At 40.8% G+C, this 24,982-nt stretch overlaps 1 protein-coding gene across 7 annotated transcripts in view; it reads left to right on the forward strand.

The window, feature by feature from the left end:
- The window catches only part of dmd (dystrophin), a 350,545-nt gene that overhangs the window by 155,146 nt on the left and 170,417 nt on the right, over window positions 1-24,982 (forward strand). For all 7 annotated transcript variants that reach the window (XM_083937926.1, XM_083937922.1, XM_083937924.1 and 4 more), the window contains exons 12-18: window positions 772-870; window positions 3,576-3,757; window positions 5,821-5,971; window positions 10,642-10,761; window positions 15,317-15,418; window positions 18,007-18,114; window positions 18,259-18,438. In XM_083937926.1, the coding sequence (XP_083794052.1) occupies window positions 772-870; window positions 3,576-3,757; window positions 5,821-5,971; window positions 10,642-10,761; window positions 15,317-15,418; window positions 18,007-18,114; window positions 18,259-18,438 (942 nt within the window). The remainder of the gene's footprint in view (window positions 1-771; window positions 871-3,575; window positions 3,758-5,820; window positions 5,972-10,641; window positions 10,762-15,316; window positions 15,419-18,006; window positions 18,115-18,258; window positions 18,439-24,982) is intronic.

Genomic DNA, 24,982 nt, shown 5'->3' on the forward strand with positions numbered 1-24,982 from the left:
TGGTCCAAAGGGACGGGAGGAAAATAACTTCACACAGCGGGTGTGTAGTTATTTACAGAAACTTTTACAAGTAGCAGTAGTTGTCCGAGTTGTCACAGAGGTAAAAGGGTGAAAGGTGAAATGACTACTGAGACTCCAGGATGTAGTGAAGTTTTAATGACTAAAGATCTTCACACATACTGTAGTTTCATTTTGACTCAATCCCACATATACCGTTCTGCTGCCTTTAATATTCACTAAAGCCCCAAATGTGGATTCATACATTTCTGTAAACAATCCCAACAGATGCACTATTTCTCCCTACAATATTTGTTAAAAAACTACAGTAGCCAGCTGTTTTAGGAATTACTGAGTGTTATTTTTTGTTAAAGAAACTATATATTTGTGAGGTGTTTTCAGAAGTTTTCATCTTCTTTTTTCAACTCACTTTTTATTCAACACATTCAGACAGCAATACACAACCTTATGTGTGGCCTATAGTACAAGAAAGGAGCAAAAAAGACACAAGTACATCAAGAACACAATACAAATAAAAACAATGAAATAAAATAACTAAAAAATAAAGAGATGACTATAGTTCTAAACGTTTGCATTTTTCACAGGAACCAGTGGGCTCGTGGCTGAGAGCCACAGGCAGGATAAATTATGTCAGAAACTATTTCGAGACGAAATCACATCCTCTGTTTGGACTTTTCATGGGATTTGTTGAATAAAAAACTGAATATTGCCAGCCTTTTTTTAAAGTATCTTATGTCCATTTGAAATTTTTAGGTGTTGACATGGCTGCTGTCGGCTGAAGATGGACTCCAGGGCCAGCCTCCCATATCCAACAATGTGGAGGAGGTGAAGGAGCAGTTTCACACACACGAGGTGAGAACTGGAGCAGGAATGTCCTGGCAGAGTTAGGGGCTGCAATTAAATCATCCCTCAGAGCAACTTTGGACCAGCAGCTTTACAGGGAGCTCTGTTGGTGGATCGCTCTGCAGGAATTTAAACAGCCACAGTTTTTAATTTAGCATGAATGGCAAATGTAAATGTGTGAGAGAGTGTGTGTGTGTGTGTGTGTGTGTGTGTGTGTGTGTGTGTGTGTGTGTGTGTGTGTGTGTGTGTGTGTACCAACTGACTAAAGGGGGGCCAAGCGATGCCAGTGGCCTATCACAAAAAGATACGTAACTTCCAAATGGGTTCACAGACTTGAACAAGATGTTGAGGAAAGATTGGTCATGAGCCGAAGGACAGCTGCTTAACTGGCAAAAAAAGGGGGATATGGCCCTTGCAGGGTTCCCACGCATTCTGGAAAACAATTTTTCAGTCATGGAAAATGAAAATAGAACTTAAAATGCCCTGGCAAATCTTGTGTTGTCCTGGGAATATTATTTAAACATTTTCCGATTTTCCTTTAGCTAAGAATGAACTACTGGGCCGTCCGTCAGAACTCCTCAAAACAAAACGACTAAGTTTTGCTCAGGATCATATGAACGTTGAAATGGTTAAAGCTGTGGTCTACATTCTGAAAATCAGGGTCAGTGTTCCTAACCCCCAAACCCCTCCCCTCAGTGTTCCACGATTCCTCCCTCACCTCCACGACACGCAGAGCCAGAAGCCGGGGCCGGCTAAAAACACATGGCTAACGTATGCTAACATGTGTGGACATAGCAGTTTATCAGACCGGGGACGTTCACAGTTATACGCCACAGACTAATGGAGGCTCTTTATGTAACATCTACCACAAAAAAAAAGGACCTGTTCAACAAAAAGTCTGCTGTCTCAGCATCTGTTTTCAGTCCCAAATCCTGGCGTAGCCTCCTCCAACACTCGGAATCCGCCGATGTTGACTCGTCTCCGGTTCCTATGGAGGTCACATTTCTGCCTTTTCCTCGGCCCACTTACGTTTTCTTCCAACCTTCGCTGTTGGGGCGAGCAGAGGCCTCTTGCTGCTCTTTTCCTTCTCTACAGAAGCTCCGGTAGCTGAGCTGCTAAGCTAATCACTAGCTGCTCAGAGTTTACAGAGAGGGAGGAGGGGTGGGAGTTGACAAGGCGGGATGACGAGGAGCAGGGGAGACAAGGGGAGAAGATGGAGGGTACAAGCCAATGGGGGCCTTCCGTGACGGATGGATAGCATTGGTCAATTTCTATGCAGGCCTACGGCTGATAGACTGAAAGGGTTTTTTTTGGTCCTTTAGCCATTCATATTGTGTAGATCGAACTACAGGACCATAATTGCCGTATAACCAATGTTAATAAAAAACAATATTCCAAATGGTAGACCATAGCTTCTAAGTTACTGTGTACCATTTAAGAGCGTTTAACTGGTTAAACTACTTTAAATAGATTTTTTTTCATGGCTGAATTAACTAGGATCAGATCGGTGCATAAACTTGAGTGCTTGCGATTCCCAATCAAGCATTTTAGGCGATATTGGAGACGTTTCCGATACTGGTATCGGTATCGTAACAACTCAAAGCAAAAAACACCGGTGTGACAACAAGTTTGAGTCCTGTAATATCAAGGGGCCAGTGAGTAGTTATAGTATTAGAAAAGCATTCATTTAAAGCCGCAGTAGATAAATGCAAAAAAAAGGCCAATGGGAACCCTCTCTCGCTATGAAACGACCAGTGCTTAGTCAAAGTCTCCGGCCACAGGCTGGATTTTTATAAAGCTTGAAAAAGGAGCCGAGGTAATAAAATAATTTGATGAAAGATTATCATGGATTTTTTTGAACGGAACATCCATTTATTACTACAAAAACGTGTTTGGCAGGGAAAGCACACAAATGGTACTATAATGAGATGAAAACTGATACATAATGAGATGTTAAATATCTTACAATCATATTTTCTTGATGTGGAAATTCTAAATCTTAAAAAATTGCATGTTTTCCCCCTTTAAATCGCTGTTGTTCGGGGGGAAAAAACAGCCGCAACAACAAATGAGTTCAAGTAATAGCAGCCATCAATCCATAACAACATAGCATGTCCAATAACTAGGAAAACTGTGTAGTTAGAGAAAATAATGAGCCTGCCTCCACTCCACTGAAGAGCCAGGCTTGAAAAGACTGCAGTAATGAGTGTAAAGTGGCCCATCACCAAAAAACAATCTTGGCTGCTTGTTGATGGAAGGCGAACAAACATCTGAAAAAGTCAGCACACCCAAAAAGACTGAGAGAAACTTTGCAATTCACATTTTGGGGTTTTAGCAAATTCCTGGCTGCCTCCAGGTGGTAAAACTCCAGTGTTTTCAACTTATTTTAGATTGATCTAGGATTCAAGTTGTTTGTCCACTTAAGCTAACTCTAAGTGCTGAATTAACTCTAATGGATGTGAACTTATAGGTCCACTGGCTTACTATCAACTTTTATAGCCTCAAAATGAAATTAATCCTGTGCGAGACCCTAGAAGGATCGTATAAGATTTAAGTGCTCGGGGGGAATAGATTAAGCACTAAGGTAAGAGGTGGAAATGTATTTGGAGAACAGTGAAGGAGGGTCATTCGGAAGGAGTATGGATGTGAGGAACTCATCTTCTTAGTATCTTTGTGAATATGTGTTTGGAATGTGCTGCTTTGCCTCTCGCCAGGGGTACATGGTTGAGCTGACCACCCATCAAGGCAACGTGGGGCGGGTCCTCCGGGCTGGCGCGGCCCTGCTGGGGGAGGGGAACCTGAGTGAAGAGGAGGACTCGGAAGTCAGGGAGCAGATGAACCTCCTGAACGCCCGGTGGGAGCACTTGAGAGTGGCGAGCATGGAGAGACAAAGCAGGTAGACACACACCCTCAAAGGTTTTTAGGTGTGGTCGATCCACCACTTTGTTGCTCGCTGGTTCGCCATGAAATTTTGGTACAGGTATTCATGTTTCTGTCACGATCAGTTTGAATAACTTTGGGCATCATCATGTCAAAATTTTGATTTGTCGAATAGCTTGGTTTATCTGATGATTTCACCATTCTTTAATGCTCACGTTTTATCTCGGATTTCCAAAATCGAGGATGATTTCATCAGATAGTTCGGCCGTCTGCTCTGCTCTCTGGGGTGGACTATGCGATGGGGAGAAAGGGCTGATGAAATATTGTGCGGACTTCTATTTAATATTTGAGTCATCTTTTCAAATTGAAAAGTTCTTTTGGAATAGTTATGGCTCTCTACAAGAGCAGTAACACTGCTGGTTTGAAGTGAAATTGTGATATGAAGTGAAATGAAATGTATTTCATATGTAATCACTCCTCTTACTCTTTATTTTACCTGTCTGGCTTCAATTCACCACATCACCATCTGCATTTTTCCCCTTCCCATCAAGTTTGTTTTTATAGATCAGAACTTTTGCGTAGGAAGTGCGTATGCAGAGTTTATAAATTAGACTCTTGGACATTAACAACAGGCTTCAGGGCACCCATTAGGAGAACCAAGAGGTTCCATGTCTCCTTCATTCCATGTGTCAGTGATTTGCTTAATAGCAAATCAGTCAATCAATCAAAAAAACAAATACCAGCAAATGGCACTCCGTCTGCATTTGTTTCACTTCCCCACGCTTATTTGCACATTTGCACTCCCGTACATGCTCGTCAAAGATGCTGGATTTCCATTTCCCTGCCAGAGCTCTATGATTGATTGTGTTTTTTGAAGTTGTTGATGTTGTCTTCGCCTTCTGTCGTTATGTGAATTGTGGCTCCTTAACACATTCAGCATTCTTCACATTCACATTGAGCCTTGAAGACAGATTTGGTAATTTGTACCAGGAGACACTATATTTAACCAGGTAAAAGTCTCATTGAGATTTTAAAATTATTTTCCAAGAGTGGCTTGACCAACAAGGACAGCATAAACAGTGTTACAACAATAGACATAAAGACTACAAACAGACAAACACAACAGCCATGCATCAAAGTCACAGAGCCCAATATCCAGTCAAAAAGCAATATAAAAACAGTTATAATGCATAAAACTAGGTTCCAGTTTTTGAACGATTTCAGTGGAGAAATCAGGAGGAGTGCTATTTTCTCAGTTTAAATTCAGTTTAAATAGCAATCAGCTGAGTAATCAGGACATTCAGGTCCTTCTAAACATCATTCAGAAATGCCGGGGCGGCATTTTTAAAAGTTTTTGCCTACATCTGTTCTAACTTTAGGGACCACCACCCATAGATTATTATGAGAGCGCAGGCTGCACTGATTCTTGTTTTTACACATATATGTACTCAGATAAGAAGGAACCAGCCCAAGGAGAGATTTTTATATAAAAGACACTGAAAAAGATCAAAGAAGACAAGTGTGACGGAATGAATTCACCCAATGAGAAAGATACACACTTAAACAAATACACACAAATGGGTCCACATGCTTTTTTTCAATCTTAATATAGGGCTATGAATAAAGTTTCATCTCTTTTCTTACACAATGAAGATCCCCACAGTAGCACAGTAACATTCATGAGTACAAAGGACAGCGGCCTTTCTCATTATGGTGAATCCAATGATAACTGACACCGGGCCAAATTTAATTAACTCTTCAGCGATCTTCTGTGATAATCTTGTTGATTCAAGCACAAAGCTGTGCAGACACGGCCTGTACTACCAAATACCGCTTAGACAATACAGTAAGGGTCTGTTATAAATCATAGAACTGACCCTGTGAATATAAGAGCAGGATAGGTGGCTTTTAGCATTTCTACCAGTTAAATCAGCAGGTGTCAATGCTGGGGGCATCAGCATGTCAAACCAGACCTTCATCTGCCCTTCTGAAGTGTTCTTGAGGTCTCTTTGATGAGGGCTAACCCACCGCAGTATGAACATGTGATTGACAGCTCACCAAACTGTCTCTCACCTCCAGACTCCACGAGGTCCTGATGGACCTGCAGCACCAGCAGTTGGAGCAGCTCACGAACTGGTTGGACGCGACGGAGGCACGGATTAAGAGGATGGGGGCTCAACCACTGGGTCCTGACCTGGAGGATGTCAAGCACCAAGTGGAAGAGCACAAGGTGGGCAGCTGCTGGCCTGAAAGAGTTGTTATCAAGCTATCAGCTTCATGGCTTCTAACATGCAGTATACAATGTTAACAATGGAGGGACAAACCATGAAAGCTCCTAGTCATTTATTTAACAGTTGAGGCTGATCTCAGACAGACTTACACCACATCAGACTTCTGGTTTCGAGGAACAGTTTGTTTACAGAAATGATAAGAGGCAGATTCCATAAGCTATAACTAGCCAGCAGTTTAAGCTAACATTAATAGCTGACTAGTTAAACTGAGACTAAAGCTAAAAGGTCCCAAGCAAAATGTCAGCATCCTGAACAGCTGAAGAAAACATCAATGATAATAAACAAGTGCTGGTCTTAACACCAAATCAGGCGTTGTGGTGAAAATGGCAGTCATCCCATTTATTTAAATGAGTGCAGTGCAAAGTTGAAACAAAATCAGCCTCTAGAGAAACACAACCTTACAGCATCCTACCCTTGCCAAATTACGTAGCCTACTTGCCTGGGTCCAGACTTCAGAATCTTCCCGATCCACATTCCACAGGCATCGCAACATTACACTTGGTTTCTCGTTAAAAACAAAAAGGAGCCAATGAGTGCTGCAGGGGGACTACCGATTAGCCAATCAGTGCCATGGGCAGGGCTGAGGCATTGTCTAGCTGTGTGTTTGCGATGGTGTTTACATAGACAGCATTCACTGGCCAATCACAACAAAATGAGTTAGCGTACTAACATCATAGGCTCTGTCGTGCTCCACCTTAGCTGACTCCACTGCCACGATAGAGGGTCTGTGGTCGCTGTTGTTGCAGCTCTAATACGGTGGGTAAACAGTTTTGAGCTCTGCAACTGCCCCAAAATAACTTGTGCCGCTGTCAGAATGAGATCCATTTGGTCACACGATTGAGTTATTTTACGCTGATTCAAGTTAGCGAGTTAGAAATCAGTTAGAGTGCAGGCAGTGTCAGACTGAAGATGGATATGGAATATAAGTAGTTTATAATTCTGTCTGGTATCTAATGGAGAATAGAAAAAACACAATGGAGGGAAGAAGACAATGGAGAAACAAATTGGACATTTAAGTGTCCACACCGCCGCACAACCCACTCCATTATCACCACAACACCTCATTTGGTGTGAATGCACGGTTAGTGTTGCTGTTGGCTGAAAAATTGCCCCCATATTTATGTTGGAGAAGAGAGGCTGTCTAAATCCATTCTAAAGCTTCCTGCTGCAAAAGTTCCACACTGACGCCGCTTTCCAGATATTACACAACGTACCCAAGAACATTTTTACACACGATTGTCTACAACCCTTCGGCCATTGGGTGTGCGCCCAGTAGCTAAACGTGGCAAACTGACCAAACTGTGGCTGAGACTCTTGCACATTTAGCTATTAGCATGGGGAAAGAAAAGGCTGGTGCAAAATGCTGAGTTTCAGTGACTCAGACTTAGACTCAGAATCAGAATCAGAAATACCAGGGGGAAATTGTTTTGATTCAAACTCCAGCTCTACAATACAAACAACATATTTAACAACAATAATATTATACAGATAACATATTTGTAAAAACAGGAATATAGAACAGTATACTGTATATATAGATATATATAAGAGGAGCTCTTTTCCAAAACGCTATAAATCCATTTGAATAGTTTTCAGGAAAATGACATTTTTTACCTAGACCCACACATTTGGTTAATATTCAGTTTATCTTGTCAAAATGGTTCATGGCTCAGTCTGAACATGATGAACAGACGCTTCAGAGCGCCGCCATGTTGGATCGCATAGAACGCTCGCTGAATTCTGATTGGTCGAGAGGACGTGTCGCATTTAGGCTAAAAATAGGTTTGGTGCTGGTCGCGGTTTGGAAAGGAACTGCATCTTGAGACCATTTTAAACAAGGAAATATAGCGATTTGGCATGAAACATTGATGAAGCAGTCAGAAGGTTCTGTATACAGCAAAGTGGCATGACAAACTCATTTTTTTAAATTAGGCTTTTATCTCGTTTTGGAAAAGAGCTCTTCATATATAACTATAAACAGTATATATAAAATTTCAAAAATACAATTATTATTAAGTAATCTATACAGATCAAAAGTACTGTAATAACGTGCAGAGTGTTTGTTTTTAAGGGACTGCCAAAATGCCCAAGTTTTCTGAAACAATAGCCAATAAGTTAGCTGGCTACTGGGATAGTATTTTTTGATTAATGATTTAAATGTGGGTACTGTAGAAAAATAAGAGCCTCCTCACGCAACTCATTTAAATGCTTACACTTCAACTGCCTCCTCAGATCTTCAACTTTGAACGGAAAAACCTATTATACATATATATATATATATATATATATATATATATATATATATATATATATATATAAATATATATGGAAAGCCTAATAAGTCCACACAAAGGAGACTGTGAACATATGTATTTTCATGACAGCTGGGATAGGACTGAAAGCCCAGGCTACTAAATGGACCTTGTTGGAAATTTGTTTTGCAAGCTGCAATTATCAGCCTCAACATAGATATAATTGACTGCAGTGTGCTCAGTAGTGTGGGGCTCCGCTCTTCTCTGCACCCATATTAACAGCATCTGTTCATTTGGCAGTCTAAGGTCTCTGACAACTAAAAAGCATCTAATTAGCCAACTCTTGTCAAACCCATGCTCGATTTAAAGCTTTTATTTTCATCTTACAACGAGGAGACTGTCAAACTAGATTAAACGCAACAAACCTGCCGTAGCTGTGGCTGAAGAGAAACAACAATTTGCCAACCACACAACCATAGAAACGGCAAAAATGAAATTCACTGGGAGACACTTGCACTGGCTTTAGTTTGGGACCACAGCAGATTGGGATGTGTTGACAGTCGGTTCAGTTATGTTTTTGTTTTGGATTCCCTGCTACTTGAAAAGGACGGAAATGGAAAATGGGCTCAGACTGAGGAAATGACCACTAATCCTATAATGCCATACATTTTTATCCCAAGAGTTTGCCACAGAATCAAACACAGTAGACCGCACACTACACTGGAGATCAGAATTAGAGAACAAATTATAAATACCTGATTTATTCTGAAATACTATTATTTTTATTGTTCAGAAGTTGATAGAATATCCACTGTGGGTATACCACTGCTGTACTAGCATGTTTTTTTAAATAATCAAGGAACAAAAACATTTATTTTGTGAAAAAAAAACAGTGAGCTGAGCAAAAATTAGAGAACAGTAACCCCAGTTTCAGAAGAGAAGATTTCAACAATGTTGTCTTCTCTAGGATTCAAAAATGAACAGGAAGTTTTTTTTAGCCAAGGATTTTCCAGAGATTCTCTATGGGGTTTATAACTGGACTGCTGGCCATTTCATTCTTTCAATATTCTTTGCTATAAACACATAAACATTTGCAGTTACCCTGCCATGTAGCTGTACAAGAGGCCCAACTCCTACTGCAGAAAACATCCCCAAAACCATGACATTGGTAAAGTTCAATTTATTTAGGTCTGATGGGAAACGTTATTTTTGTCGTCGGACTGGGAACGGCTGAACCCAAAGTGTCTGAAGAAGGCAGGTTAATTTTTAAGGAGGAAGTGTCAGAGTCCAGATCTAAATCTCATAAAGAATCCCTGGAAAATATCTAAGAAAACCCACTACAGTTACTGAACTGTGGAAGAGACTGAGTCAGAATGGACCAAGATCAAACCAGAGCAGTGTGAGAAACTAGTGATGTCCTGTGGGCGCAGATGTGCTGAAGTCATTCAAAGCTGTGGCCTCTACACTTCCTGTTCATTTATGAATCCTAGAGAAGACAACATTGTTGAAATCTTCTCTTCTGACACAATGGTTACTGTTCTCTAATTTTCCTCACTGTTTTTGTCACAAAATAATGTTTTTTGTTGAAGTGCCTTGTTTATTCAAAAAAGACTTGCGAGTACAGCAGAGGTATAGACACAGCAGATATTCTATCAACTTCTGAACGGTAAAAGAATAACAGTATTTCAGAGTGAATCAAGTATTTATAATTTGTTCTCTAATTTCGAACTCCACTGCAGAATCTCATTTTGACTTTGATTGCAATCAGTGGAGAAATCATTTTGAGAAAACGAAGCTTTCAGAGAAGCTTTGAAAGTGTGTAACAAGCAGTGGGGGGTTTGAACAATATGACTAGATTGAACTTTTACATTTGTGGTAGCGAATTGGTAGTTTTTGTTGGAAGTCTCTTGTCTCACTCTATATACAGACTGAAAAATGAAAACTTGCCGAAATTGGAGAGTTTCTCACTGACAAACTTCTAATTACATGAGGCAATTGGTTGAGTTTAGAGCTATTGAGACAACAATATGTAACTTCTTTTTTTTCTGTGAAGGGGTTTTCAATGTTTTTATTCATTTATGTGCCTAGGGGGGTCTTTATTTAAATGTTGTCCATGTGTTGCTTATCGTACACACTGCAGCATGAACATTGTCTTTACCAAACAATCAATTTATTAATAGAAAAAAATATTACGACTATGAAAAAAATAGGTTTTTAGGGAATATAGACGAATCTGCTGAACTCCTGATGTTTTACGGGAAACCAAACATGTTCAGCTTATATTGTTGTCATCTACAGTCTGTCATTAAGTCATCATCATTAAACTCTGTGTGTGTGTGTGTGTTACTCTGTTGCAGTTACTACAAGAGGATCTGGAGATGGAGCAAGTGAGGGTGAACTCTCTGACGCACATGGTGGTGGTGGTGGACGAGACCAGTGGAGATAGCGCCACTGTTGCTTTGGAGAGCAAACTTCAGGTAAGGAGACACACACACACACGCACACACACACACACACACACACACACACACACACACACACACACACACACACACACACATTCTCATTTACTCTGAAATATGTGTTTTTCATACTCACATTGCACACACTTTCCTCTTCACACAGAGCGTCGGGGAAGTTTCATAGGAAGACAAATACCTTGTGGGCTAATTTTCATCTCTTTTTAAAAAATATGTCTCTCTCTCCCTCTCTCAGTGGGCTCAGCACACTCTTGTTGTTGTTTCTCAGGGAGAATAGATTGAACGGGAGATAGTTTTGTCTTTGGTGTTGCGCAGTAATTAGACCTTGCCAGCCAGATGTGTTTGTGCCTTACGTGTGTGTGTGTGTTGCAGCTTTCTGCCGATTTTGTTTACTCTATAAGTTATCATCACACAGACTCCAGCCCGGAGCCAGACTTTGCTGTCTATTTGTGCGGCTAATTCTTCACGCTTGTCTTAGCGTCTGATGTACGGGCCTTTGTTCACCTTGTAAACTCCCAAACACTGCAAACAATAAAGCTGAATGAATAATGATTGCCACTGCTTTCTAATTAGAGCCTGACTGATTCTATCGACTGTAGGGATGTGACGTTTGTGAAGGAAGCGAACTAACAGTTCTTTTGAATGGCTCTTTGGAATGAACGAAGGGGACCCAGTTGTACTTGAGAGCTGTTCTTTGTATCATTGTGCCCAAATTTCACTGCCTGCCCTAGATCTGTAGTGCCGGGTTCATGCGCGGTGCTTGGTGGCCGCCTCCTCCTGTTGTTGTGACAGTGAGAACAGCAGTAGTAGTAGTAATAGTAGTAGTAGTTACACTGAAAACACACAAAACACGCTTTTATTGACACTTTCATCTACTATGCGTAACAAGCAGACACATTGGACAAGGCTTGATTGATAATCACAGATAAATACTAAGTCCCACCCCTTAAAAAGTATCTCAGAAAGTAACACACTAATGAGATCCGGCTAACTTCAAAGAGCCGTTTACCATAACTTATCGACTGATATTGGCCCATCATAGATGTATAGATTTCGGCACTTATGTTTTACAATATGCACTGACATGAACACTAGTTTTTCCATAATGCAAAAAAGCTGGAATCATAAGATAAGATCAAAAAGATATGACTCAATGTCAGTAAGAATCTGTGTGCTGTTTTGTTGTTTAAAGCAACATTCTTACAACACGCAGGTCAAAATCCGATGAATTAGTAAAATGCAGCTGGTGTAAAGAAACCTCACAAAAATGAAACTGATAACACAAGTTGTCGTGTTCTGACACATTACGAACACTGACAAAAGGTAGCATTAGCATATTGGAGCATGAAAAAGCAAACTTAAACCGCTCAATCCAGCACTAGGTGGGCATGATGGCAAATGTGGGCCGCGTGATTGTGAGCATCACAGTTGAGCGGCACTGAGCATGGATGTATAGAGACAACGGGACTGACCAGACGCATGCTGTGTCTGTACGCCATGGTAAGCTTACCCTCTAACTAGTTTGGGAAATAATAGCTAGAATGTAGATAAACAATGACCCCATTATTTTTCCATTTTCAATATACCGTTAATATAATCCTGTCCCTGACGACCGGCGTGCCACCAGTCCTTATCACATATATTAGCTGTGCTAGCAAGGTAACGTTAGCGAAGCAGCTAGCCAGTTTGTCAGTAAAGCCAGTCAGTAAGTAAACAGCAGAGCATCTCCTCCCGTTCATTCTGTAGCTATCATCTAGTTGTAGAGACGCAATGCTGGACAGTAACTAAACAATGTGCCCATACGGGTACGCATTATAGCACCTTTACTTCCATTCTTACCTTTCACAATAAAAGCCTCATACATATATATTGCATCACTGCTTACCAGATTCACTCAGAGCATTCCAAGAGGCAACTCAACAAAATGGCTTACATTATTATCATTCTGCTGTTTTTATTAGCAGAGGTGATTCTCGAGGCTGTACTAGCATGTTTTTTTTAAATAACAAAGCACTTCAACGAAAACCTTTATTTTGTGACAAGAACAGAACACACACATTTCAAAAATTAGAGAACACTTTCAGGGAACCTTATTCCCGCTCCCTTCATACTATTACCATCTTTTTCCAGGATTCAGATGTTGGAAGGTATCCCCCTCTGTAATTGACCGGCCGATCTGTCGATACAAGAATGTTAGATAAAGTAGAGCAGCATCTGTGCCACTGAATCACTTCCCAACGAGCCGCAGTGTTGCTACCCTGACCACTGACCTTGATGTGGAAGAGAAAATGTCCTTTATGCCCTATAAATTATTGTTGCATTAAGGGTTTAGCTTTTCTGAGCCTGGAGTAGAGCTGCAAGAGAAAATGTGGGATGCATGTGAATATTAGTAGCTCGAGATAAACTGTCGTTGATGCTAATTCTCCAGTCGGGTGCCATTAAATCATTGCAGGAGAAAAGGGCTAAATTAGATGACTTCATTAAAAGAGCACCATTCAAACCTCAAAAGATGGAAAGCCACGTGGAAAACATGAGGATTTTTGTATATTCATTTGAGGAAGGTTACAGGCTTCTCATCTCTCTGCACGCATCGGAGCTGTTTTGTTGTGTATAAAAACAGGTGAATGGAAACACATGAACTCTTTCCCCTCTGAAGTATCTTTCACATCTGTAATTTGGCTCATTTGATGGAGACGGAAGAGAACATCAAATATAATTTTTTTGATCTACTTTTTGTTCTGACCTGTTTCTTGCTCACACTGACTTATTAAAAATGAACCCAGAGGTGTAACTGACAGGGAACTCATTTATTGGACACTTTTTTGTTTCTCTTACTGAAGATGAGGAAAAATGTCAGCGCTCCCATGCTGATGAAACACAATTCCATAGTTAGATAGTTTAAACCAATTTCTTCTTTGACGGTTTAAGATCACCAGATGGATTTAATCATTTAGGCTCAAGTCATACTTCTGTTATCACTGAGTCATGTGGCCGGCCCGCTTTGCTTTCACATCACAAATGAACGGCATCCGGCGTATTTTAACAGCAGACTGCAGCTTGGATTACAGATGGAGGTTGTGCTTAAGCTGCATATGATATGAACTGTGATGGAGGGCTTCCTCAGTGGAAAGTAGTATGTTGATGCGAAGAGAAAAGGGAAAGTCATAGGGATTTTTATCTTGGGAAGTTCAGTCTGTTATCTTATGGGAAGGTGCGAATAAGCATGCTGAGGTAGATTTAGGCATCGCTGACACGAAGAGGAAATTAAGAAACTTGGATAATTGGATGCTGAAGCTCCTCCTTGGGGAGAAAAGGAGATGTGGATAAAAGGAAGCTGCTCTCTACTGAAAGCAGATTAGTCAGAAATGCCTTTGAAAAAAAAAAGAACAGAAGAAAAATGTAATTTGCACTAATATCAAAGACACAATGCTGCTGAGAGTATCATGAATTCACCGTATCGTATTGAGCAATTACAATGCGGAACACATATTGGCTGTGCTGCATGCAAAGCATAATCACACTTAAAATCATCGGGCACCAAATGCAACTATGCGCGTGACTCTCTGGAGGTTCGCTGCTGTTGTTTCCTGCCGTGCGATTTATAACTATATACAAGATAAGAGCGATGCGGAGATGAGAGGGAGCAGTGTGTGTCGGAATGCACAAATGCAAATAGAAGGCGCCTTCCCTGGCTTCTCCCCGCTGTTGAACTGTCACTTGATTAATCACAGGCCATTCGTCTTAAGATTAACCTGCGGAGCCTCTCTCTCCAATTCTGTTTTTTACCCACTGGCTTGTCTCTCACTTTTTTGCATCTCATTGTCTTTTCATTTCCTCCCTTCCCTCACCCGCCCTCCCCTTTCTTTGTCTCTCTGTCACTCTGATGACTTTGTTCAGTGGATACACTGTGGGTTTTGTCTGTGCCAGTTAAATGGAACGGACGAGTGTCTCTCCCATTTTGCTCAGCTAACAGCTAACAGCCAGCTGCCAATATGCCGATTCAACGGAGACAGGAAAAATAAACTTTTACAGCCCATAGCCGCTCGCTCTCTCTCTCCTGAAAGTCCACTGTTGGTAATGCATGCGTGTGTGTGTGTGTGTGTGTGTGTGTGTGTGTGTGTGTGTGTCTGTGTGTGTGTGTGTGTGTGCGTGTGTGTGTGTGTGTGTGTGTGTGTTTGCCCGAACAGCACTCCATGCAGACTGTTTAGTGACTGAGCATTACAGCCTTTATATGCTTCCATAGTGTAGAACTTGGTGTATATATGAATATATATAAATTCACAAAAACTTGTTGTTATTATTTACACTCAATTGACTCCAATCACTTGAATAGAATAAAAACATATCATGTCCCTGTTGTCACTTCATTTTTATGCCCTTCTACAATCATGATCAGCCGTCTTCCTTTGGGACGCAGAGGAACGAGAATCAAACTGCATTGTGGGCAGCTAAAAAAATCGTTTTAGTCCCTCAGGGGAAAATATTCCAGAGGATTTTTTTGGTGTTAATGTAGACATTAAGATTATTTGTGTGTGTGTCTGTCTGTGTGCAGGTGCTAGGTGACCGCTGGGCAGCCATTTGTAGATGGACAGAAGAACGCTGGATCCTGCTTCAGGAGATTTTACTGAAATGGCAGCACTTCACTAATGAACAGGTATGAGCGTGTGTGTGTGTGTGTGTGTGTGTGTGTGTGTGTGTGTGTGTGTGTGTGTGTGTGTGTGTGTGTGTGAGGAGCTGGGGCAGGATCACAGCAGTATTTTCTGCATATATAATGAGATTAGATCATCCAGATCGTGTCTGCTCTAACATTCTGCAGGCTTTCAGAGCAATTGAAGCTGGAACAGACTTCATATTCATGCAAGGATAGTCCCCAAAAGAGGGATTTTTTATACTTCAATGTCTGTAACTTTGGAAGCTGTCACTTGATTTGTCTAACTCAGACTGTTGAAGTCTGATATAAACCCCTGATCAAATTCCAGGTACTTTTTTGCACTACACAAGTGTAAGAAATATTTCACATTCTATCAACGCATTATATAACATTGCCAAAAGCCTCAGCTGTAATTTATGTTTCGTGTTAATAAGCATATGTTAGCAACGCGCTAAATTAAAATGGCAAACAACTTTATCTGGATTCTCCATGGATTGTGAGCAGATCTCAGAAATTGCCTGAGTTTTCCATTCTATTCTTGTGAATGCAAAGGTCAAGGTCACTGGGACATAACAAAATGTATATTTGACCATAACTCAAGAATTCTTACGCTAATTATGACAACATTTCACAGTTCCAAAAATGAAAGGTGTTTGTGTCTCGGGTAAAGCGCAGTAGCAACATGTGCTGCGTGCGCGGGCACACACGTGTGCACACATAAAAAAACTTGAGTGCTGTCGTTTACCAATCAAGTTCATTTGAAACCATGACGACTGGAGGAATCAATAACTCACGCCCGTCCCCAACTGTGACATATTAATGATACTGGCCATTATTCAGTGCCATAACCCAGGGACAGAAGGGGACACATTTGGTAAGATACTGAATTGGTGACACTAGTCTTGAAACTGCGCTGATTGTAGAGATCTTCTACTCGGTTGAAGATGTGTGTGAAGCATTCATTAAATTCCTTCAGAGTCTTCACTGCTGTATAAGCCTGGACAACCGCAAAGCAATTATTGGAGTTGTAAGGTTACAACATGACTTTATAGCCTAAAAATCTAAAAATTTGTATTTTTTTTTTAATATTGCATTTACAAAATCAATGTTACAAGCGATTACAATGATAAAAGCATTAATAAAAATGGCAAGATGGACTTGGCGTGAGGCATAGAAGATGTTATATATAATATTATATATTATTAGAATTTTTAATGAGATGCTCTCTTTGAGTGACTTTCACGCCATCATAATTTCTCTTTCCTTTGTTAGTGTCTTTGCAGTTTAGACTCTGTAAAGGAAATTAAATGTGTCATGATATTGGATTTGCTCATGTTCTGTGATTAAAAATTGAGGGAGCTAAAATCACAACATCGGATTATACACGATTAACTGATCATCCTTAATTAACAGCCCAGAACTGGTTTGGATTTGCTGCCCTTCAGCTCATCGTCACCCTTTGTTTACTATTTTTTTTTATCATTATCCCTTTATTGTGACATTTTAAGAGATTAGTTTGCGGATATTTTACAATAACATTACAAAATGTTTTAAAAATCTAGATAATTCAGTTTGTGTTTGATGGACTCTTACTGTTTTAAAGTTTGTGTTTATGTATATTTGCATTGTTCTGTATTTAATTTGCTAAAAATGTTGGTACTAGAGGAAGCAGGGGCCATTTTATGAAGAGTAATTGCTCATTTACACAGATACAGTACAAATTGCTCATGAAATAACCTCGCTACTGTGTTTTATAATGAAGTATCATTGGCTGTGATGGCTTCCAGACATCCATAAGAACCTAATTTAATTTGATTAATTATTCAAAACATCAGGAAATACATTGAATTCAATTTTCCCCCGATCTCTGGCTAAATGCTTGTTCAACTAGCGCCCCCGGGCTCTGGTAGCAAATGAACTGTCTGTGTGCTGATAACAGAAATATTCACCTTGTTAACCCGGGCAGAGGGAGAGATGCTGTCACAGACATTAGGCCTGGGGAGGATGCTACAGTCAAGGGCTGCCTGTACCAACGGGATACAATGGCTTCAAGTGCACCACCTCCCACATGATTCCATGTCATTCTCCTCCTGCTCCGTCTCTTCCCCTCTGCCTCTCACCCATCCATCCATCAATCCATCCATCCATTCTTCTTGTTTCTGCGTTCTACCAATCTATTCTCTCGAGTTTTTATGGATCTCCTCTACTGCTTCTTTTCTATTCTTTCCACTTGTTTTACTCTCCTTTTCTGTCCTCTTTCATTGCCTCTCATCACCTCTGCTCAGTTCTCTTCCTGAATAAAATGTGTGTTCTCCTGGGGGATCGTGACCTTTCTCCCAGTACATGCAGTTGCTGCAGAGGGGAGACCAAATATTGTTATGGGAAATGCTTCTAATATATCTCTCTTTCCTCTCCTCTCCCTCTCCTTGTGCCTCTCCTCCTCTTCCCTTTCCTTTTTTTCCTCTCATCTTTTTTCTTCTGTTCCCCTCCTGTCATTGTCTCCTCTTTCCTTCTCCTCTTTTCCTTTCCAATTCTCATCTCCACTTTCCTCTCCCTCCCTGTGCCTCTGTATCATCTTCTCATCTCCTCAGTGTTTATTTGACTCCTGGCTGACTCAGAAGGAGGAGCTGGTTCGCTCCATCAAGACGTCCAACCTGAAGGACCAAGCAGAGATGGTGGCCTGCCTCCGTCGTCTTGCTGTGAGTCTCCCTGTAACAGATCTACTATTCCTTTCATTTAGCAAAAAGGGGTAATGTTAAGCAACTATAAGTGAAGATCCTAAAAAAAAACAAGGAACGCTTAAATCCCTATCCTTTGTTGGTTTTGTATGTATGCTCCACTAGACGGTGAAGGCAGACCTGGAGGTCAAGCGCCCTACCATGGACAAGCTGTGTGCCATGAGTCAAGACCTGTTGTCCAGTGTCAAGAACAAAGAAGTGGCCAGCAAACTGGAGGCCAGGCTGGATAGCTTTGCCCAGCGCTGGGACCGTCTGGTCCAGAGTCTGGAGACGAGCAGCTCCCAGGTACACCATACTCCGTGGGGTTTCACAACCTTTATATACTAGGCTGCCAAAAATGTGTGTTATATGCTCTTAGACTGACTGGTCTGGAATACGCTAGCTTGGCGCAGTGGCTGGCGGTGGTCAGTTTCTACCAAATGCAAAACAATGCAACTCCTTGTATCCCAAAAGTTGTCCTATATGGTTGTTTATTTCCTTCTTAAAGCGGCCACACACCACCTGAGAATCAAGCTGATTTTGGGTCCGATCCTCCCCCTGCCTCGAAACACTCTTCAGCCAAGGCCCAATCTTTGATGACTCTAAAGTTTATCTTTCCAGCTTTCCCTTCCCTAATGTTAAGAGTGTTTTGCATATTCCCGGAACTTCTCAAAGGTCCATCCTGGCCGTGCCGATTTCAAAACGTAAATTTTAAACATGTTCAATATTTAGGTTCCGATATCTTGTTCTGCATAATGAATGCAGGGACAGTCATTTGGGAAAAATCTCTAGCATACTAACAACAGACTGTCATATCATAATTACCTTTGTCAATGACTTTGTTTGTTAATGAGTTTGAATTTTGCGAGCGTGACGTTATATACTCGACAATTGGGATGTTTGTGACATTTACTCACCTTCAGCAAAGAAGTTGCCTCAAGATCGTGCTGTTACATGTACAGTCCAGGTTCGTTTCCATCCCTTCAACCATGTATTTTTCTCTTTTTTTTCTGTGAAAGGAGAGGAAAAACTTTGCCTTTTAACAGGCAGAATTGTCATTTTGCTAAGATAATCTAATCGACTCATAGCTCATTCTCCATACATATCATCAAACTTGTTCATATAACCTACCCCAATATTATTCCTTTTAGAAAAGCAAATCTTTTTTTAATGAACCCTACATTGCCAAAAATCGCTGTATATTCCCAGAGAAGAAAAGTTTTATGCTACCAAAAAACGGAATGGAACAAGTAAGTTACCCATTAAAGCTGCAGACGCAAACATTTTTTTAATCACATTCACTGAAACCGACACTATGCTCCGACAGAACAACATAAATCATCCGGTTTTAGAGAAAAAAGACGCACCTCTCTTCACGCACCTAGAGCTTGTTTTGCGAAAATCCACCACGCCCGTGTCATCCTGTCCACTCAGCGCAGTGCGTTCACAGGAGGTGCACACACACTGACGAGCACTCAACGGGAGGGAGCAGAGGAGCTCGGTGGTAGTGGGGGAGGGCCTTGAGAGTTGTAAACATTCGAAATTTGACTGAGAATGTGAAGTTAAATGTAAAGTTTAGACAAAATAATGCTGTTTTAGCCATTAGCTGTTTAGATTTAAGAAAATGGTCTGGTCACGTCAGTCTGACAGCTTTGGTCCTCAGGGATGAGAGTCTGGACTGTCTCTCTGTCCTACCAGCTAGCTGATTGCACCTCATTTCATTCCCTCAGTGTCCCAGTTCTTAATCAGTTTGTGATTAGGTAGTGGAATGAGAACCAGCAGGAAGTTGCAACTCAGGGACCAAGATTTAAAAAAAAAGAAGAGACTGATAAAAGAATAAAGTCAGCTTTTAGGGCAGAATGAGTGTTACCAATGGTAAAAGCTATCATAAATTGAACCACGAGCCTTCTTTATAAATCTTAAATTAAACTGTCAGTGAGCTCTTGGCTGTTTTACCAAATTGGTTTGTTCAGGTTAAAAATCCTACAAATGACTCACTCTGGTTTTCTGTCAAAATGGAAAAAAAGAACCAGCTGTGATGAAACAGATTCCTGGGAGCTGCAAGGGTTTGGCCTGAGGGATAGAGAGAAATGAATGGACTGGCTGAGTAACAGAGGTCACTGAACACCTAGAGATGTTTGTGTTACACACCAGTGGAGAATACTGAGGAGGGGAGAATGCCATTAGGACTGACATTTGAGAGTGCAATCATTTCCCGTCCTCGCTGTCCTGAGCACACGCACTAATGGAGGAGGGGCTTTCAATCAGCTCTTCCTTACAATTATAACTCTTAATTATCACTTCTCTGAAATGTGTTCTTACTCAAGTACTTGAACCCTGCTGTTCTCTCTTTTACTTCTATAGGCCTACTTATACACACTCAGTCTTTATCTCTGTTGTCCCTGTGCTTTTAAAACTGAGATGCTCACTGACAAGGGATAAGATAAAGACAAAGTGCTTTTGTGTTGTTGGAATGCTGATAAAGTATCTGCACTGTAATGCTACTTTGTTGAAACCCTCTGAGCTTTACACTGAGAACTTAGTTACCGATTGTAATTGTTTCTTTATTATTTATCCGTTACTACTGCAAATGTGCCAGTGTTAGCAGAAAGGCTCATTTTTAACTGTAGTCCCTCGGGCCACATGTTAAATTGGCCAATAAAACAACTACAACTACAAAAACACACAGGCTAACATTGAAAACAAAATATTGACAGCTGAACAGGATAAACAGCTTTAAGGTGTAAGGTTGCACCATCCAAAGTAATATGTGTGAAAGGCATGCAGTAAATACAAAACTATGTACTGTATAGCGGTCAATCAGCACAGTTAGATTAACATAAAGTCACATTACGGACAACATAGCACAGCGATAATCATCACAGGCCTTTAAAACATGACAGCATAAAAGCATATTATGTATTATAGATACATAATAGGTAGGGAAGGGTACCGGGTACCGCTTCATGACAAACAGTATCGCTATCGGTATTTCTACGATATTTATTTTCTTCTCCTCCATTAGTGTTAAAGGCAAATTGAAAGCATATCTGTTCTTGTAATTGTCCCTGTGTGTTCAGCCTAGTCCCACCCTACGCTGCTGTGATTGGTTAAAGCTGCTGTGGTCTGACTGGCGGTTTGCTGGGATAACTGACTGGCTAGTTTGCTCGCTAGCTTGCCAAATCCACCACATACTATAAACATAAAAACGTAAAAATCTGTGATTCCGCCCTGTTTTCTTGCACGCCGGTTAGTTTCGAAGTCAAAGTGAAGTTTAAAGTCAGAGTCAGTCAAACTGAAACTCTGCCTCAGCAGCAGAGTGCCAGTGAGCTCCAGCTGTCAACTCATCAGAAGGGAGCGGTGGGGCAGCTCTGCTCCTGACTGAATCAGCAAGCCGCTGCAGTCCGGTGCCGAGCTTTCTGGCTCTTGCAGGAGCTCCGACTGCTGCCACAGCGGAGGAAAACACACTGCCACCTTAAGCTGCAGTCAGAGCTCCGGCGGGAGATGGAGAGCTCCTCGCTGCTCCGGTCAGAGCAAACTCTCAGATACTGAATTAGTGACACCATTCTTGAAACTGGGTGATTGTATAGATCTTCTGTGCTGCTGGGTTAAAGATGTGTGAAACATCCACGTTTCACCAACAAATACACTTTTAACTTTTACATTTTAACATGGGGGTGTATAAGGAATGACTGTTTTGGAGCGAGCCCCTTGGTTCTACCCATCTAACATCGTGAGTCACCATGTATTGTATATGGTAAAGCTAAAGGACTTGTCTTTTGACCACTCAACACATTCACCCTTCCTCTCAAACTCACACATACACACACACACACACACACACACACTGATGGCAGCGGCTGCCATTCAAGGTGCCACCTGCTCATCGGGATCTATTCTAATCATTCAGATGCACATTCGCACACTGATGGCACAGCTTTGGGGAGCAATTTGGGGTTCCGTATCTTGCCCAAGGACACTTAAACACGCCGACTGGAAGAGCCAGGGATCGAACTCCTAGTCTTCCGCTGAGTGGAAGACTCTTCACTCTATCACTCGAGCCGCTGATGCCCCACAACGTACACACTCTGCATCATTTCAATAGCTGTGTTCTGCAACAATTTATAACCAAGTTTTTTTTTCAAATATTTCAAATGCATATGTTATCTGTTAAATCCAAGCAATTCAGTGTCCCCTAAAATGTCTAAATGACTCAAGATTCATCAAAATCAACCCACTAGGAGTTAAAATCTTTGAAACACTGAAACATTTTTAATACTGAAAATGTCAAAGACTAATTCAGCATTCTCAAAACCCCAAAACCACTCCAAAATTGTTCTTATCAGCCAAGCAGTTGCTCTGATATTTTCCATATAGGGGTTTATAGCGATTATGCTTATTATTGCTAAGTGTGCATATTGCCCAACATATGGTAGTTAGCATCTGGCAGTTTCTAAATGCTGGGGACTCATATTGTAGATTCCCAACATAAAACGTTGGGGTATTCAGCATTACAACATATATTGAAACACATTCACCTCTCTACTTCCAGTCTGTCCCCTACATGTTACTCTCTTAAATCCACACACACACACACACGCTTTTATTATACTTCTACCTATACTGCAAGCCTGACTCAAAAAATGGGATTTTTCGATTTCAGATTACATGTGGTTGAATAAAACTTGTACTGTTGATGATCCTTCCAGATGATGCATAATATTCTATATTTCTCCGATACGAGTGAACGCAGAATAGCCGTTGGTGAGGATCTGGGCCGGCATACCAACCGCTGTCAGCAGCGTCACTAACATGGCAGCGTATTTACATCCAGCCCACAGATGTCACCACAGACACGGAGATTAGAATCTCATCTCATCTCATGTCATCTCATCTCATCTCATCTTCAACCGCTTATCCGGGGTCGGGTCGCGGGGGGGGGCGGGGGGGGGGGGGGTTCGGAATACTCATCAAAAAGGCAAGTAGAAGTACTTTCATAAGTGGGTCATATGATCATTCACCATTGCTTTAACTCACACTTTCATAGATATTAACTTAAAAGGTAACTAAATAGATGAAAATATTACGGAGTACAGCTTTAAAGACAAAATAGCATAGTTCACCTATTATACACTATTCAAAATATACATAAACGTATGTATAAACTGAAATAATATTAGAACACATATAACATGATAACAACATTTTACCAAACACAAATATAGGCTTTAGAGGCTCTTACATCATCTTTTCTTCACTCCCTCTCTCCCCTTCGTTGTCTCTCTCTTTCTCTCTTTTGAACAAATGTCCCTGTCAGGGATCAATAAAGGTGTATTATATCTTATCTTATCTTTCTTAATGACTTGCCCATTATCATCAGTCAGATAATTAAAGCACTGACCTCTGCAGACACACGCAGTCGCCACCACATGTTGCCATGGAAGCAAGGCTATCCTTGTAGTTTTGCTTGCTGCTTAACTGTCATTAGGTTCTTCCCTGCTGAAACAAACCTGCACACACAAAAACACACAAGAAAGCAACCAAAAATGCTCAGAATAAGCGTCAGCACACACTTTCATCACATGCAGCACTCATAAACAAACACACACACACTCACACACACACACTTTTCTCTCTGATGTATCAATCTCACTCATCCTTTGGTGCAGTTTCAATCTGTGAGAGTCACAGAAATCCCAAGTCACTACTTAACCAATCATACTCAACATCTGTAGCTGTGAAAACCCCACACACATCATCTATTTTATTTTATTTAGGATCCCTATTAGCTGTTACCGTAGTAACAACCACTCTTTCTGGGTGCCACACAAAAGATAAAACAAAACAACATTACATAAATACTTCCAAACTGTACATAAAATAAATGAATACTATATAGTAAATAAAATTTCTAGTGATACATTCACATTTACTTCTTAACAAAGATTTGAAACAAATGGACAATGGACTCGTACCAGTGTGCTAGTGTCTTTACTTGGGTAAACACCACAAACTCAATCCGCATTCATATACCCACTATCATATGCAGCAAAAAGTTATAATCCGTAAGAATTTCATCTAGTTAATCGTCTGTTTAGTTACTATCTCTCAAAGATCGAGTTAAAACAATGGTAATTGATCATATGACCCACGAATGAAAGCACTTGTTTGCCTCTTAGCCTAATATTCCAATCCCTGTGTCTGTGGCAACATTTCCTCCTTAAATGCAAACGCTCTGCCATGTTAATGACGCCGTTTATGCCAGTCAGCAGCGGTTGGTCTGCCCATGTGGAGCTTGTCACTGATGCATATGCTGCGTTTCATTGTAATCGGAAATCGGGAACTTTCGACTTGTGAGTCAGACTTGTAGTAAGGACAGAAGTGTAATAGGAACGTGTGTGTGTGTGTGTGTGTATGGATTTAAGAGGGTAAGTAGATAAGTAGAGAGATGAATGTGTGTCAATAAAGTTTAGAAAAGAGCAAAAAGAGTCAAGTGACCTCAAACCTGCAATTACATTTTACCGCCAAAGTGGCCACTAGAAACACCGTATCTCAAATCTTATGGGTTACAACTTTAGGATGATTTCTTTTTGCCTAATTGCTCATTTTTGTTTCTTTTTAAAACTGATCTCACTTGTAATCTTTCTTAAATATTCAATTTGACATTGCCCTATACATATATCATGTCTTATAGTTTTGTTGTAGTAATGTATCATTGATGTAACTGATCTTTGACTCATTGCCTCTCAAGGACACTTTTACACATCTGTGCATGTGTGTACAGGCACAGATGTGAGTGTGTGAAGTGCGGATTTGGGAGCTATGATTTTTACAGTTCCTTGCGAACTGA

The sequence above is a fragment of the Echiichthys vipera genome (genome assembly GCF_963691815.1).
Source record: "Echiichthys vipera genome assembly, chromosome: 23".
NCBI classification, from domain to species: Eukaryota; Metazoa; Chordata; class Actinopteri; order Perciformes; family Trachinidae; genus Echiichthys; species Echiichthys vipera.